Source organism: Rana temporaria, chromosome 5 (genome assembly GCF_905171775.1).
Source record: "Rana temporaria chromosome 5, aRanTem1.1, whole genome shotgun sequence".
NCBI lineage: Eukaryota > Metazoa > Chordata > Amphibia > Anura > Ranidae > Rana > Rana temporaria.
The window spans coordinates 146,524,857-146,536,694 of NC_053493.1; the positions used below are offsets into that span (position 1 = coordinate 146,524,857).

At 44.8% G+C, this 11,838-nt stretch overlaps 1 protein-coding gene across 1 annotated transcript in view; it reads right to left on the reverse strand.

Moving 5' to 3' along the window:
• EEPD1 (endonuclease/exonuclease/phosphatase family domain containing 1) overlaps positions 1-11,393 on the reverse strand; it is a 208,132-nt gene extending 196,739 nt beyond the window's left edge. Inside the window, exon 1 of the mRNA XM_040353224.1 lies at positions 10,272-11,393. Within this exon, the coding sequence (XP_040209158.1) occupies positions 10,272-11,209 (938 nt within the window). The 5' untranslated portion in view covers positions 11,210-11,393. The remainder of the gene's footprint in view (positions 1-10,271) is intronic.
• Positions 11,394-11,838: the final 445 nt, after the last annotated feature.

Consider the following 11,838-nt stretch of genomic DNA (forward strand, 5'->3'; position numbering starts at 1 on the left):
TTTTAAAAAAAGCCAGCAGCTACAAATACTGCAGCTGCTGACTTTTAATAAATGGACACTTACCTGTCCAGCACGCCCATGGTGTCGGCAGCCGAGGCCGAGCAATCGCTGGTCTCTCAGCTGCCCCTGCCGCCATCCTCTGTGAGGGAATCAGGAAGTGAAGCATTTCGGTTTCACTGCCCGGTTCCTTACTGCACATGCGTGAGCCGTGTGGCACGCACTCACTGGTCCCCGCTATCTCCTGGGACCAGTGTGTTTCCCAGAAGACAGCGGGGGGTAACGAAAAGAAGGCGTGACTCCCGCGGGAGTCTATTCCCAGAAGTGGGTGCAAATACCTGTATTATACAGGTATCTACACCCTCCTCCCCCCTGAAAGGTGCCAAATGTGACACCGGAGGGGGGGGGGGGGGTTCCGAAAAGCAGAGGTTCACTTTTTGTGTGGACCTCCGCTTTAAGAGGAGGGGGACAAGTAGGTGGAAAAACTGCAGCTCAACCAACTACTTTTACAGCCCCTCCAGCAGCATGTGTGACAGAGACCTAATGCCTCGTACACACGATCAGATAATCATACGACTTATCGTTTGCATTTTGTTGCATAATACTAATATCGAATTCAACAGTACATTTTGCGCACTATGAAATGTATGTTTTTTTTTCATACAATTCTGGAAAACCTTCCTGTTTGCGTAGCTACGCATCGAAAATGATGTCATATAGTTGTGACTCCTGTGTCTGCCACACCTTTAGGCTATTTCTGTTCGTATTGTAGAGGCATATTCGTGTACATTGTGATAGGCTGCAAACAATTTTCTGTTCATATGTTGGAGCATTTTCGCGGTACAAACATGGTTTACGTTCTCCTTCCGATCTTCCGTTCTCCTTTACAAAATCCTTCCGGTTATTTTCGTGTTTTCGGTCATGCGTGGTGTTTGTCTATTGATTTTTAGTGGCTGCATACTGTACTGACGATTGACGTTCGCTGGGCTATCGTCCGAGCAAAGTTTTTGTGTTTGTCCCTTAGATATTGTTGGACGAACTGTCGTGATCGGCTGTCGAAAGCTGTGTACTAACGATCAGACTATTGTGCGATTTAAATCCGAAAGTGATTTTTATCATCCGATTATCTGATCGTGTGTACGAGGCATTGGAGTGTAACACATTGCTTTAAAAAAAAATAGGAGGTAGTGATCCCATAGAAATCATTATGCATTTAATTAATAAGAAATTGCTGTAACAAAATAGGGATGGGGTACTGAGAGGGTTAATCACCATGAAAAATAAAATGTTGATGTTGGTCTTAGATTTGGATCCTCGTTTGTGACATTCTTAGGAGATATCGGTACCATCTTAGAGCCACAGGTTTCAAGTGCAATATCTGAACAGGGCAGTTATCTAAGACAACTGTTACATGTCCCTTCTATTGTTGGGTTATTTATTTACAGCAGAACAAAGTAAAGACAAATCCTGCTATGTTCTATACAGCAAATATTGGGCTTTCTATTGCATACACGGAAAATATTTCAAACTGTCTATATACATTGAGGCGTATTGCAGGAGGCTAATACAGGGGTTGACAAATTTGCTTGGAATCTAAGAGCCAGCTAAAAAAGTTAGGAGCCAGAAAACGCACCCCGTCCCGACGAGCTTGCGCGCAGAAGCGAACACATACGTGAGCAGACAAAAAGAAAGCGATTACCCCCAGATGGGACTTTAAAGGCCAGACTCCAGTAAAGATATATCAATTTTATTAGGTGGTTAAACCAAAATGGGTTGACATTTGTTTACAGAATAATTCTGGATGTTGGATTACAAGAGTCTTCTGGAACAATCAAAAAATAAAAACATAAAAAAGATAATAGAGTGACACCTGGGACACACCAAATAAACCTTCGTGATAATGGCATACAAAAAAGATTAAAAAACACTCTGTAGAGAGCAGTGGAGAATTGCCCGACGCGTTTCTGGTCTGTTGATAGAGCAACAGACCTTCATCAGGGGCCACAGGAGTGTATGGTTACAAGCTTCTTTTCGCTCTAAAAATAGAACACACAACATTATATTATGTCATAGCAACAGCTGTATATAAATCCATTTTCTTCATTTATTATTGAAATGCCTCTATTGTAATCTGTGTGATCAACATACCGTTTATAGTAGACAAAGATTTAGAAAATTAACCCTCAAGTTCTGGGTTCTAAATGTCCCCAGAGCCGATTATGAGGTCCTAGGGGTAGAGAAAGAAAGGGAGGGATGGCTCCGACTGACCTCAAACACACGGTGTCCTATAATAATTAAAAGACACAGAAAAACAGAGTGTCTTTAAATTATTATAGGACACCGTGTGTTTGAGGTCAGTCGGAGCCATCCCTCCCTTTCTTTCTCTACCCCTAGGACCTCATAATCGGCTCTGGGGACATTTAGAACCCAGAACTTGAGGGTTAATTTTCTAAATCTTTGTCTACTATAAACGGTATGTTGATCACACAGATTACAATAGAGGCATTTCAATAATAAATGAAGAAAATGGATTTATATACAGCTGTTGCTATGACATAATATAATGTTATGTGTTCTATTTTTAGAGCGAAAAGAAGCTTGTAACCATACACTCCTGTGGCCCCTGATGAAGGTCTGTTGCTCTATCAACAGACCAGAAACGCGTCGGGCAATTCTCCACTGCTCTCTACAGAGTGTTTTTTAATCTTTTTTGTATGCCATTATCACAAGGTTTATTTTGTGTTTTTTCTTGGTTCCATACACGGGACGTGTGTCCCAGGTGTCACTCTATTATCTTTTTTATGTTTTTATTTTTTGATTGTTCCAGAAGACTCTTGTAATCCAACATCCAGAATTATTCTGTAAACAAATGTCAACCCATTTTGGTTTAACCACCTAATAAAATTGATATATCTTTACTGGAGTCTGGCCTTTAAAGTCCCATCTGGGGGTAATCGCTTTCTTTTTGTTAGAACTACCAGGGATGTGGCCACCCTTCCAGTTCAGGGACATATGAACCCCTCTTCTCTTTATATATTTCCATACGTGAGCAGCGACCGCATATGTAAACGGTGTTCAAACCACACATGTAAGGTATCGCCGCGATTGGTAGAGCGAGAGCAATAATTCTAGCCCTAGACCTCCTCTAACTCAAAACATGCAACCTGTAGAGTTTTTTAAACGTCGCCTATGGAGATTTTAAAGGGTAAAAGTTTGTCGGCATTCCACGAGCGGACGTAATTTTGAACCGTGACATGTTGGGTATCAATTTACTTGGCGTAACATTATCTTTCATAATATTTAAAAAAATTGGGATCATTTTACTGTTGTCTTATTTTTTAATTAAAAAAAGTGTAATTTTTTCCCCAAAAAAGTGCGCTTGCAAGACCGCTGCGCAAATAGGGCATGACAGAAAGTATTGCAACCATCGCCATTTTATTCTCTAGGGTGTTAGGATAAAAAATATATATAATGTTCTAATTAGAGGGAAGAAGATGGCAGTGAAAATAGTGAAAAATTACATTAGAATTACTGTTTAACGTGTAATGCTTAACTTGTAATACCAACGGCCACCACCAGATGGCGTCAGCTTACACATCTGGTGGTAATAACTTGTAATACCAATGGCTCACCACCAGATGGTGCCAGCTCAGCCCCCCCTTCCAAGCCAAGTCGCCAGGACCCTATTTCTAGTCGCCATGGTGACCTGGCGCCCGGGATTTGTCGACCCCTGGGCTAATAGATATAAATAAATACAGGCTGTCAACTCACCTGGTTTAATGCCACATTTATAACTTGTTAGATAGGTATTCAGCTACAATTACTTGATTTTACTAAGCTATATATGATGTAATACAATTATTTTTGCCTATATACCCCACACATTACCCTGTAGACTCAGCATGGGTCTAAGGTTTCCACTTGCACATACTGGGGCCAAATAAAAAATAAAGCTTGACAATCACTTTATTAAAAATAACAAGGTATACTTACCTGCTGTGTGGAATGGATTTACACAGAGCCACCCTGAACCTCCTCTTCTGGGGTCTCCCGGCAGCGCTCTCTGCTCCTCCAATTCTATGTGTGCCCCCATGGCAAGCTGCTTGCTATGGGGACACTCACTTCTGGGCTGGGCTGTGGGTGTCCATTGTCACTCACAGCCCGGTTTTGGCCCCAGTATTTGATTGACAGCAGCAGGAGCCAGGGCCGCCATCAGGAATCATCGGGCCCCTTACACAGCTTCAGGCATTGGCCCCCTGGTGCAGAGAACCGGGGGGGGGGGGGGCGGTGCTGCCGTCTGAAATTGACAAAGCGGGGGGGCTGCCGCAAATTGAGAAGCGGGGGGACCCCTTATATATATAAAAAAAGAGGGGTAGCCATCCGGGCCCTGGGGACTTTGATAAAAAATTAAAATAAAGAAAGATATATAAACAAAAATAACAAAATAAACATTTATACAAAAAAAAAAGGGGGGTTGCCACATGGGGCCCTGGGGACATCTGAGCCCTTTAATAAAAACAAAATATATATATATAAAAAAAAAAAGAAATAAAATAAATAAAATTATATATAAAAAAAATATATAAAAAAAGGGGGGTTGCCATCTGGGGACCTCTGGGCCCTAATAATAATAATAATATATATAAAAATTTAAAATTAAAAAAATATATATAAAAAAAAAGAGAGGGTTGTCATCCAGGGCCCTGGGGAACTCCGGGCCCCTGGGGACCTCCAGACACCTAAAAAAATAAAAATAAAAGTTGGCCCTTTAATAAAAAATTAAATAAAAATATATAAAAAAAAAATATATATATAAAAAAAAGGGGGGGTTGCCATCTGGGGCCCTGGGGGCCTCCGGGCCCCTGGGGACCTAAGGATTATTTTTTTAAAGGGGGCTGCCATCCGGGCCCCTTACAGGTGTACTGCCTGTACCCCCCTGATGGCAGCCCTGGCAGGAGCCAATGGCTCTCCCGGCTGACTCTGGGCCTGTGAGAGAGACAGATGAGAGACATGGTACTGCTCTTGGGCACATTGCTGGATCGAGATCGGGCTCAGGTAAGTATTTAGGGGGGCTGGGAGTGTGCTGAACATGCATTAAGGTAAACAAACCTCCTTCCTTTACAACCGCCTTTAACCCAACAACAAGCCTTTGGAGCGTTGGAGGAACCAAAGAACTGGAGGAAAACCGCACATGCACAGGTAAAAAATAATCCAGAGAGTGTGCTAACTGGGATCTGAACTGCTGCAAGACAGTAGAGCGAACCACTAAGCCGCTTTTCTCTGCAGAATGACAGCATCATCTTTGTCACCTGGTTCTGGTACTATCCAGGGTCAGCATTTACTTTCTGGATTAAGAAGCTGGCTAAGGCTCGATTCACACCTATGCATGTTTCTTTTGAGCGTTTTTGCAGTGCTTGCTGCGTTTTTCAACGCATGTTTTTACAGCGATTTGCGTTTTGTTTTTTTTTGCCGGCAATTTTTTATTTATTTTTACATTTCCTTTAACAACCAGCTATAAACAGGTTTAAAAAAAAAACACAAACCGCGGAAAAATCGTGGTACTTCCGTTTTAGATACAAGTCCATTGAATTCTATTACATGCAAAACACTGATTTTTGCGGGAAAAAAGTCCCCAACCCTTTCCAAAAACTCAGAGGCACAAAAAAAGCATTGATGTGAACATGTTCCATAGGAGACCATGTTAAAAAAAATTCCCTGCATTTCTGCAAAATGCATCAAAAAACGCATTAGTGTGAATGGAGCCTATGCATTTTTAGCGCTTTTTGCATTTTGCAGATTTGCACTACAGTCCATTTAGCATGGTTTCCTATGGAGCACATCCTGTAGTGCAAATCTGCAAAATGCACTAAAAATGCATAAGTGTGAATCCAGCCGTGTACACGGCCATGTAAATATTGGTTCCTGGGAAGTCCTTGGTTCAGTTTACAAATGCATGATACAGATCGGCCCCCTGCTATAGCCTCCCACCTTGTAACTTGTTACAAAGTTACAATATTGCAGTCTGATCACTGGGAAGAGAAGAATAAGGAATGCTTCCTCCTGCCAGCAAGCAACTGAGGACATCCTCTCAGCCCAAGGAAAGTCACTGGACTGGAGCCCAAGGACCGTGTTTAAGCCTAGGTTCAGCTGAACTCGCACAATTTCATTCCCGTATGTCAGTCCCGACTTTGGGGGGCGATTTCAGAGCCATCTGTGTGGGTCTCTGCACAGATCTCTATTGAAATCGCACCCCGAAGTCACCAAAAGTCATACAGAAACTACTTTGGGGAATTGGCATTGCCGGAAATAGCCGCCGATTTGGCATGCGATTTGACATGTCGATTCGCATGCCAAGTCGTTGCAATGTGAACCAGGGCTTAAAGCGGAGGTTCACCCTAAAAAACAACTATGTACCATCCCATCCAGCATACTAGCGTCACCTACAGTTTCCTTTTTTTTTTTTTTTTTTGCGCTGTACTTACCGTTTAATCCATTAGTTTTGTTTCAGACTCCCGCGGGGAGTAGGCGTTCCTATGAAGAGGGGAACATGATTGACGTCCGGCTATGGCGCGTCACGCGTTCCGAAAATAGCTGGAGTAGGACTCGGCTCTTCACGGCGCTATACGGCGCCTGCGCACAGACTAGGAACTGACTGCGCAGGCGCCGTATATATCTGAGTCCTATTTTGGCTATTTTCGGAACGCGTGACACGCCATAGCCGGATGTCAATCATGTTTCCCTCTTCATAGGAACGCCTATTTCCCCGCCGGAGTCTGAAACGGAACTGGACGAATAAACGGTAAGTACAGCGCAAAAAAAAACTGTAGCTGACGCTAGTATGCTGAATAAGATGGTAGATAAAGAAAACATTTTTTTTAGGGTGAACCCCCGCTTTAATGATATAAAGTATGACTTAAAAAAGAAAAAACACAACACTGCTGTTGTTTATTATGACATGCCAGGAATGTATTCATTATGCGTCTACTTTAAATCCCAGGCTGGGCACCATCCACCATGTTTATTTAATATATTTCTACGTGTATACATGCTATTTGTCTGAGGTCCTTTATCCAGTTACTTGACTTCACCATTCCTCTTCTTCCTCCAGCAGTGGATGATTGTAAATTATGCAGCGAATGGCACCACGTAAGGGGGTCATTCACATCGTCTTTCCTAGCCGCACACCGCCAAGATCAGCCTTTTTCTGCAGGTAAGCTGCGGACAGGATTTCTGTACAAATCAATGACAGGCTCTGCAGCTGTCTGCATGTAATTGCACACAGGGCGATTACCCAATGTTAGTGACAGGTGAGCAGCCCTGGATGCAAGCAGTCTGTATATATTCGCTCCTTGCAGTACTGCAGATGAACAGCCACAGACCGTGTCAGCCCATTATTGATTTGTATAGGCTTCCTGTCCACAGCTAATTAGAAAACGCCTAACCATATTGGCTGCTACCAATATACGCTGATTTGGGCGGAAAGGCCATGGGAACGAGCCCTTGTGATGTAGGTGCTGCTCCCTGAAGCATTCTCTTTTGAGCTCAGGGCAGCTTGATGAGGTCCAGGGTGCACTGAAGACAGGGTAAAGAACTGGGCATCATTTAACCCAGAACAGGACTGGTGATGGCTATTTCTGCAGGGGACGGTACTGAAGTATCACAAGATAGTGTTTTTTTTTTTTTTTTCCAGGATCTGGGCTTTAAAGGCCAATTTCACCTTTTTGCAAGCAAAAAAAAAATCACTAATTGCATCCAATTGCAAACAAAAATGTCCATTTATTGTTCATTATTTTTTTATTTATTTTTTTGCATTGAAGCAATTACCCTTTGGCTACTGCAGACTATACCTCCATCCCAGGGGTCTCCAAACTGCGGCCCAAGGGCCAGATGTGGCCCTTTGCTAGCCTTCATCCGGCCCTTGGGGCAGTATTGCTCCCAATGATTTGAGGCACTATTCCTCCCAATGGCACCAATAATGGGGCACTATTTCTTAGACTAATAGCAATGATGGAGCACTATTCCTCCTCCTACTGCCCACCAACACTGGGGCCATGTTTATTTTCACTGATTCTCTGCCCAGGGGCATTTTCTACCCCAACTTGAGAGAATCCGGCCCCCCTGAAGTCAGAAAGACCATAAACTGGCCCTTTGTTTTAAAAGTATGGAGACCCCTGCTCCATCCACAAGTCAATACCTAGGTAAGGACCTACAGTTATGGGGCTAGAGTAAGTATCAATGAACTACAAGTGCAGTGGCATCATTGCACTCGTGCCCCATTGGAAACTACTGCTGTGGTGTCAGGTGGGACTTGTAGTTTTTTTTTTTTTATTCACAGATCTCTGTGGCTGTTCGGGCAAAACCACATATTGGGGTACCAAAATCTAATTTGACAGGAGCCATTGGTGAGCAAAACCTTGCGATTCTGTAAGGGGTGGCTGTTTGGGGATAAGGGCTGCAGACTCTGACCGTGTTTCAACCCGGGCTTAAAATTGGGATATAAAGCTTTTAAAGCTGGACTCTTGGGGAAACAAAAATGCTCCCCTTGCAGTGGGGCTTTTCATGCCATGCAAGAGTTAAAGGCTAATTTAGATTTTGGGGATCACAAATTTTGAGCTACCTGATCCTCCACTCTCATAGGCTCCTCTGGGTTGTAAGACCAGACCCCACAGCCTCTCCTCCCCTGCGCTCCAATAGTCGGATGCTCTCTTATGTCATCAAGACACTGATAGAGCGTAGGGGAGTAGAGAAGAGCACTGACTGCTGGGAGCAGGGGGTCACATATGTAAAAAATGCTTTTTCCATCTCCTAGACCAAGGGTCTCCAAACTTTCTAGGCAACGGGCCAGTTTACTGTCCTTCAGGGGGTCCTGACGGTGGCCAGTGGGAGTAGAAATTACCCTGGCATCAGTGCCCCATTATTTGTTCTGATTGGTGGTGCCAGTAGGTGGAACAGTGCTCCATCTTTGGTGTCAATGAAATGGTACCCCAAAGGCCAGATAAAGGCAAGCAGAGGGCCACAGTTTGGAGACCACTGTCCTAGACCTAAACATGCATTTAACCCTTGCAATACAGGGGCAGTCCCACTGCAATGAGTGAATCTGTGTTCGCCCTGGAGATGGGCTTTAATGCCCGATTCACACCTATGTAGGTTGCAGTTTGTATATTGCAGGTGAGTTTTTTTTTTTTTTTTTTTCAGTACACGCTTTTGATCCATTGAAGTCTATGGAACTAAAAACCAGAACCCTGGCCCTTTCCATAAAATGCACAGATGTGAACGGCATGCATTGGCAACCATGTTAAATGGACTGTAGTGTGTTGCTGCAAAACTGAAAATGCACTAAAAAAAATGCATAGGTGTGAACCAGGCCTAAATAACTTAGATTTTTGTTTACAAGTGAAAACATACCCTCGGGGCCAGATCTCACAGGAGCACGGTCCGCTTTCCTGTGCGTTGCCTTGCAGTGCGATTTGGCAGCCCGATAATTTCAATAGGCTGCAAATTGGACCAGAATGCGTGCACTACTGTTGAAAAACGCGTCGCACCAAGTCCCATGGTACTGCGGTATCATGCATGCGCACTGCATTTTCGATATGCGTGTGGAGTGCCCTTAACAATGTATTGGCACCCACAACAGACTTCTCACACTGTCTGTTTTAAACGCAGTGTGAGAAATGCGCATGGAACGTGCCTTTTCCGCACCGCGTTCAGGGGTGGGCTGACAACTCATGGGGCCCCCCGGGGAAAATAGGAGATTATGGGGCCCCTGGGCAATAGGAGATTATGGGCCCCCCGGGTAATAGGAGATTATGGAGCTATAATCTTGAGATTTTTTTAAAAACACTGATTTTTACATCCTGTCCTTGGTTTTACTGAGGCTGGCAACCCTGATGGGGCCCCCTGGTGGCATGGGGCCCCCGGGCAATAGGAGATTATGGGGCCACACAGTATAAACACACACATACTGGAGAGGCGGGGCAGCTATAATCTTGGTATTTTTTTAAAAACACAGATTTTTACATCCTGTCCCTGGATTTACTGAGGCTGGCAACCCTGATGGGGCCCCCTAGTGGCATGGGGCCCTCAGGCAGAGCCCAAGTACCCAAATGGTCAGTGCTCTGATATGAACTAGCCCTAATACCACTTATTTCACAAATGATAATATTGCTCTGTAATGAAGTCACTGTGTATATATATATTTATACAAATAAACATTGTTGACGAAACACAAAAGCCTAAAAAATAAATAAATAAGATGTTCATACAAAACAACTTACCAGTTCTCTAAAATGGTCATGCACACCACCTCCCTGACCCCAGGGTTGCTGGCTTTGTCCATGCTACAGTTGTGTAGGTTCCAGGTTGCCAACCTAAGCACAGGTTTGCCCTCCCTCACCCCTCCAAAGACTTCTACAGAAGGACGGGTAGAGATGAGTTGAGTAGGTCCTCCAGGAGGAAAATCCAGGTCCTCACTCTGTAGGCTTAAAGAGGTTGGGCTAGGATGTGGTTTGGCCATGAAATGTAAGCCACCATTGGTATGGGTGGATGGTGGCCGAGATCTTTGTACATAGACCTGGTGCCTGACCTTGTCCAGGAAAGAAGAACTAATGGAGTCCACCTTGAGAAGGTCCTCGATGCTCTTCAAGGGGCCATGCTGAGTGCGGTAGAGGATGATGTCCTGCGCCATCTCATCGGTTAGACCTCTTAGGTTCATGAGTTGGGTAGCGCTGGCAGTGTTGATGTTGACCCTGGTGGCAGACAAGTGTTGGCTATGGTACCCATGGTCCAAGTCCTTTCGTAAAGAGTTGGGTGAGTGTTGGGCAGAGCCGCTTTTACTACTCACACAGATCTCAAACTTGACCTGTTCCAGTTTGGCAGCCCCCACCCCGCTCACCAGAGCCAGGTCCTCCACCTTCTTGAAGCCCCCAATATATTCCCTGTACTCCACTATGTTCTGTGCCACCTGCCTGGTCACCCCTGGCAGTGTCATCAGCTCCTCCTCGCTGGCGATGTTGATGTTCAGTCTCTCTTGGCTCACCAGGATGTTGCTGAAGTTACAGGCAGCGCTAAACTTGCGGTTCTTCTGGCACAGATCTGACGGGTCCCTAGGAATGGAGCGATGGCAGCCCAGATTACCCCCCATGGTGCACCAACCAGGACTGATCGATGGGCAACGTATATGGAGTCTAGACGCAGCGAGCACAATGGAGATCATGCAGGGCTGACATAATCCAGGTACTCATGTGTAGATAATGGGTGTCCCCAGGAGATCATGGAGGTGGGAGAACCTGGTGAAGACAGGTGACATCCCCAAGTCACATTCGCTGGCTTCTCCGCAGTTTGTCCCAGTCTGTTTTCCTCCACTGACACTCACTGCTACAGGACTCCTAATACTGGACACTCCTCCTAGAGCTAGAACCTCCTCACTGCTCACAGCAGCAGCACCCTCCGCCTCCCTCTAGATGTGCCACTTCCCCTCCGATCACTGAGGATCTGCTCTGTCATGCCTGCATGGAGTTTGCATGTTCTCCCTCTACTGACAGTGCCTGGCTTGCTTCTCACACTCCAAAAACACATGCTTGAAGAATTATTGGGTCTTGTTAACCACTTGCCACTTTTCACGTACATGTACAATTCTTTCTTTTTTTGCTGGAAAATCGCCTAGAACCAGGGCTTTTTTCAAGGGGGTTCCACCACCTCTGGCTCAGACCCTTGGGGGGGGGGGGGGCATGATCACCACAATCACTTGTAAACACAGAAGTCTGGTTATTGTGTTTTCAAGTGACAACTCTGCACTCTGTGTGTAAACCCCCCTGAACTCTGCATTCTGTGTGTAACCCCCCT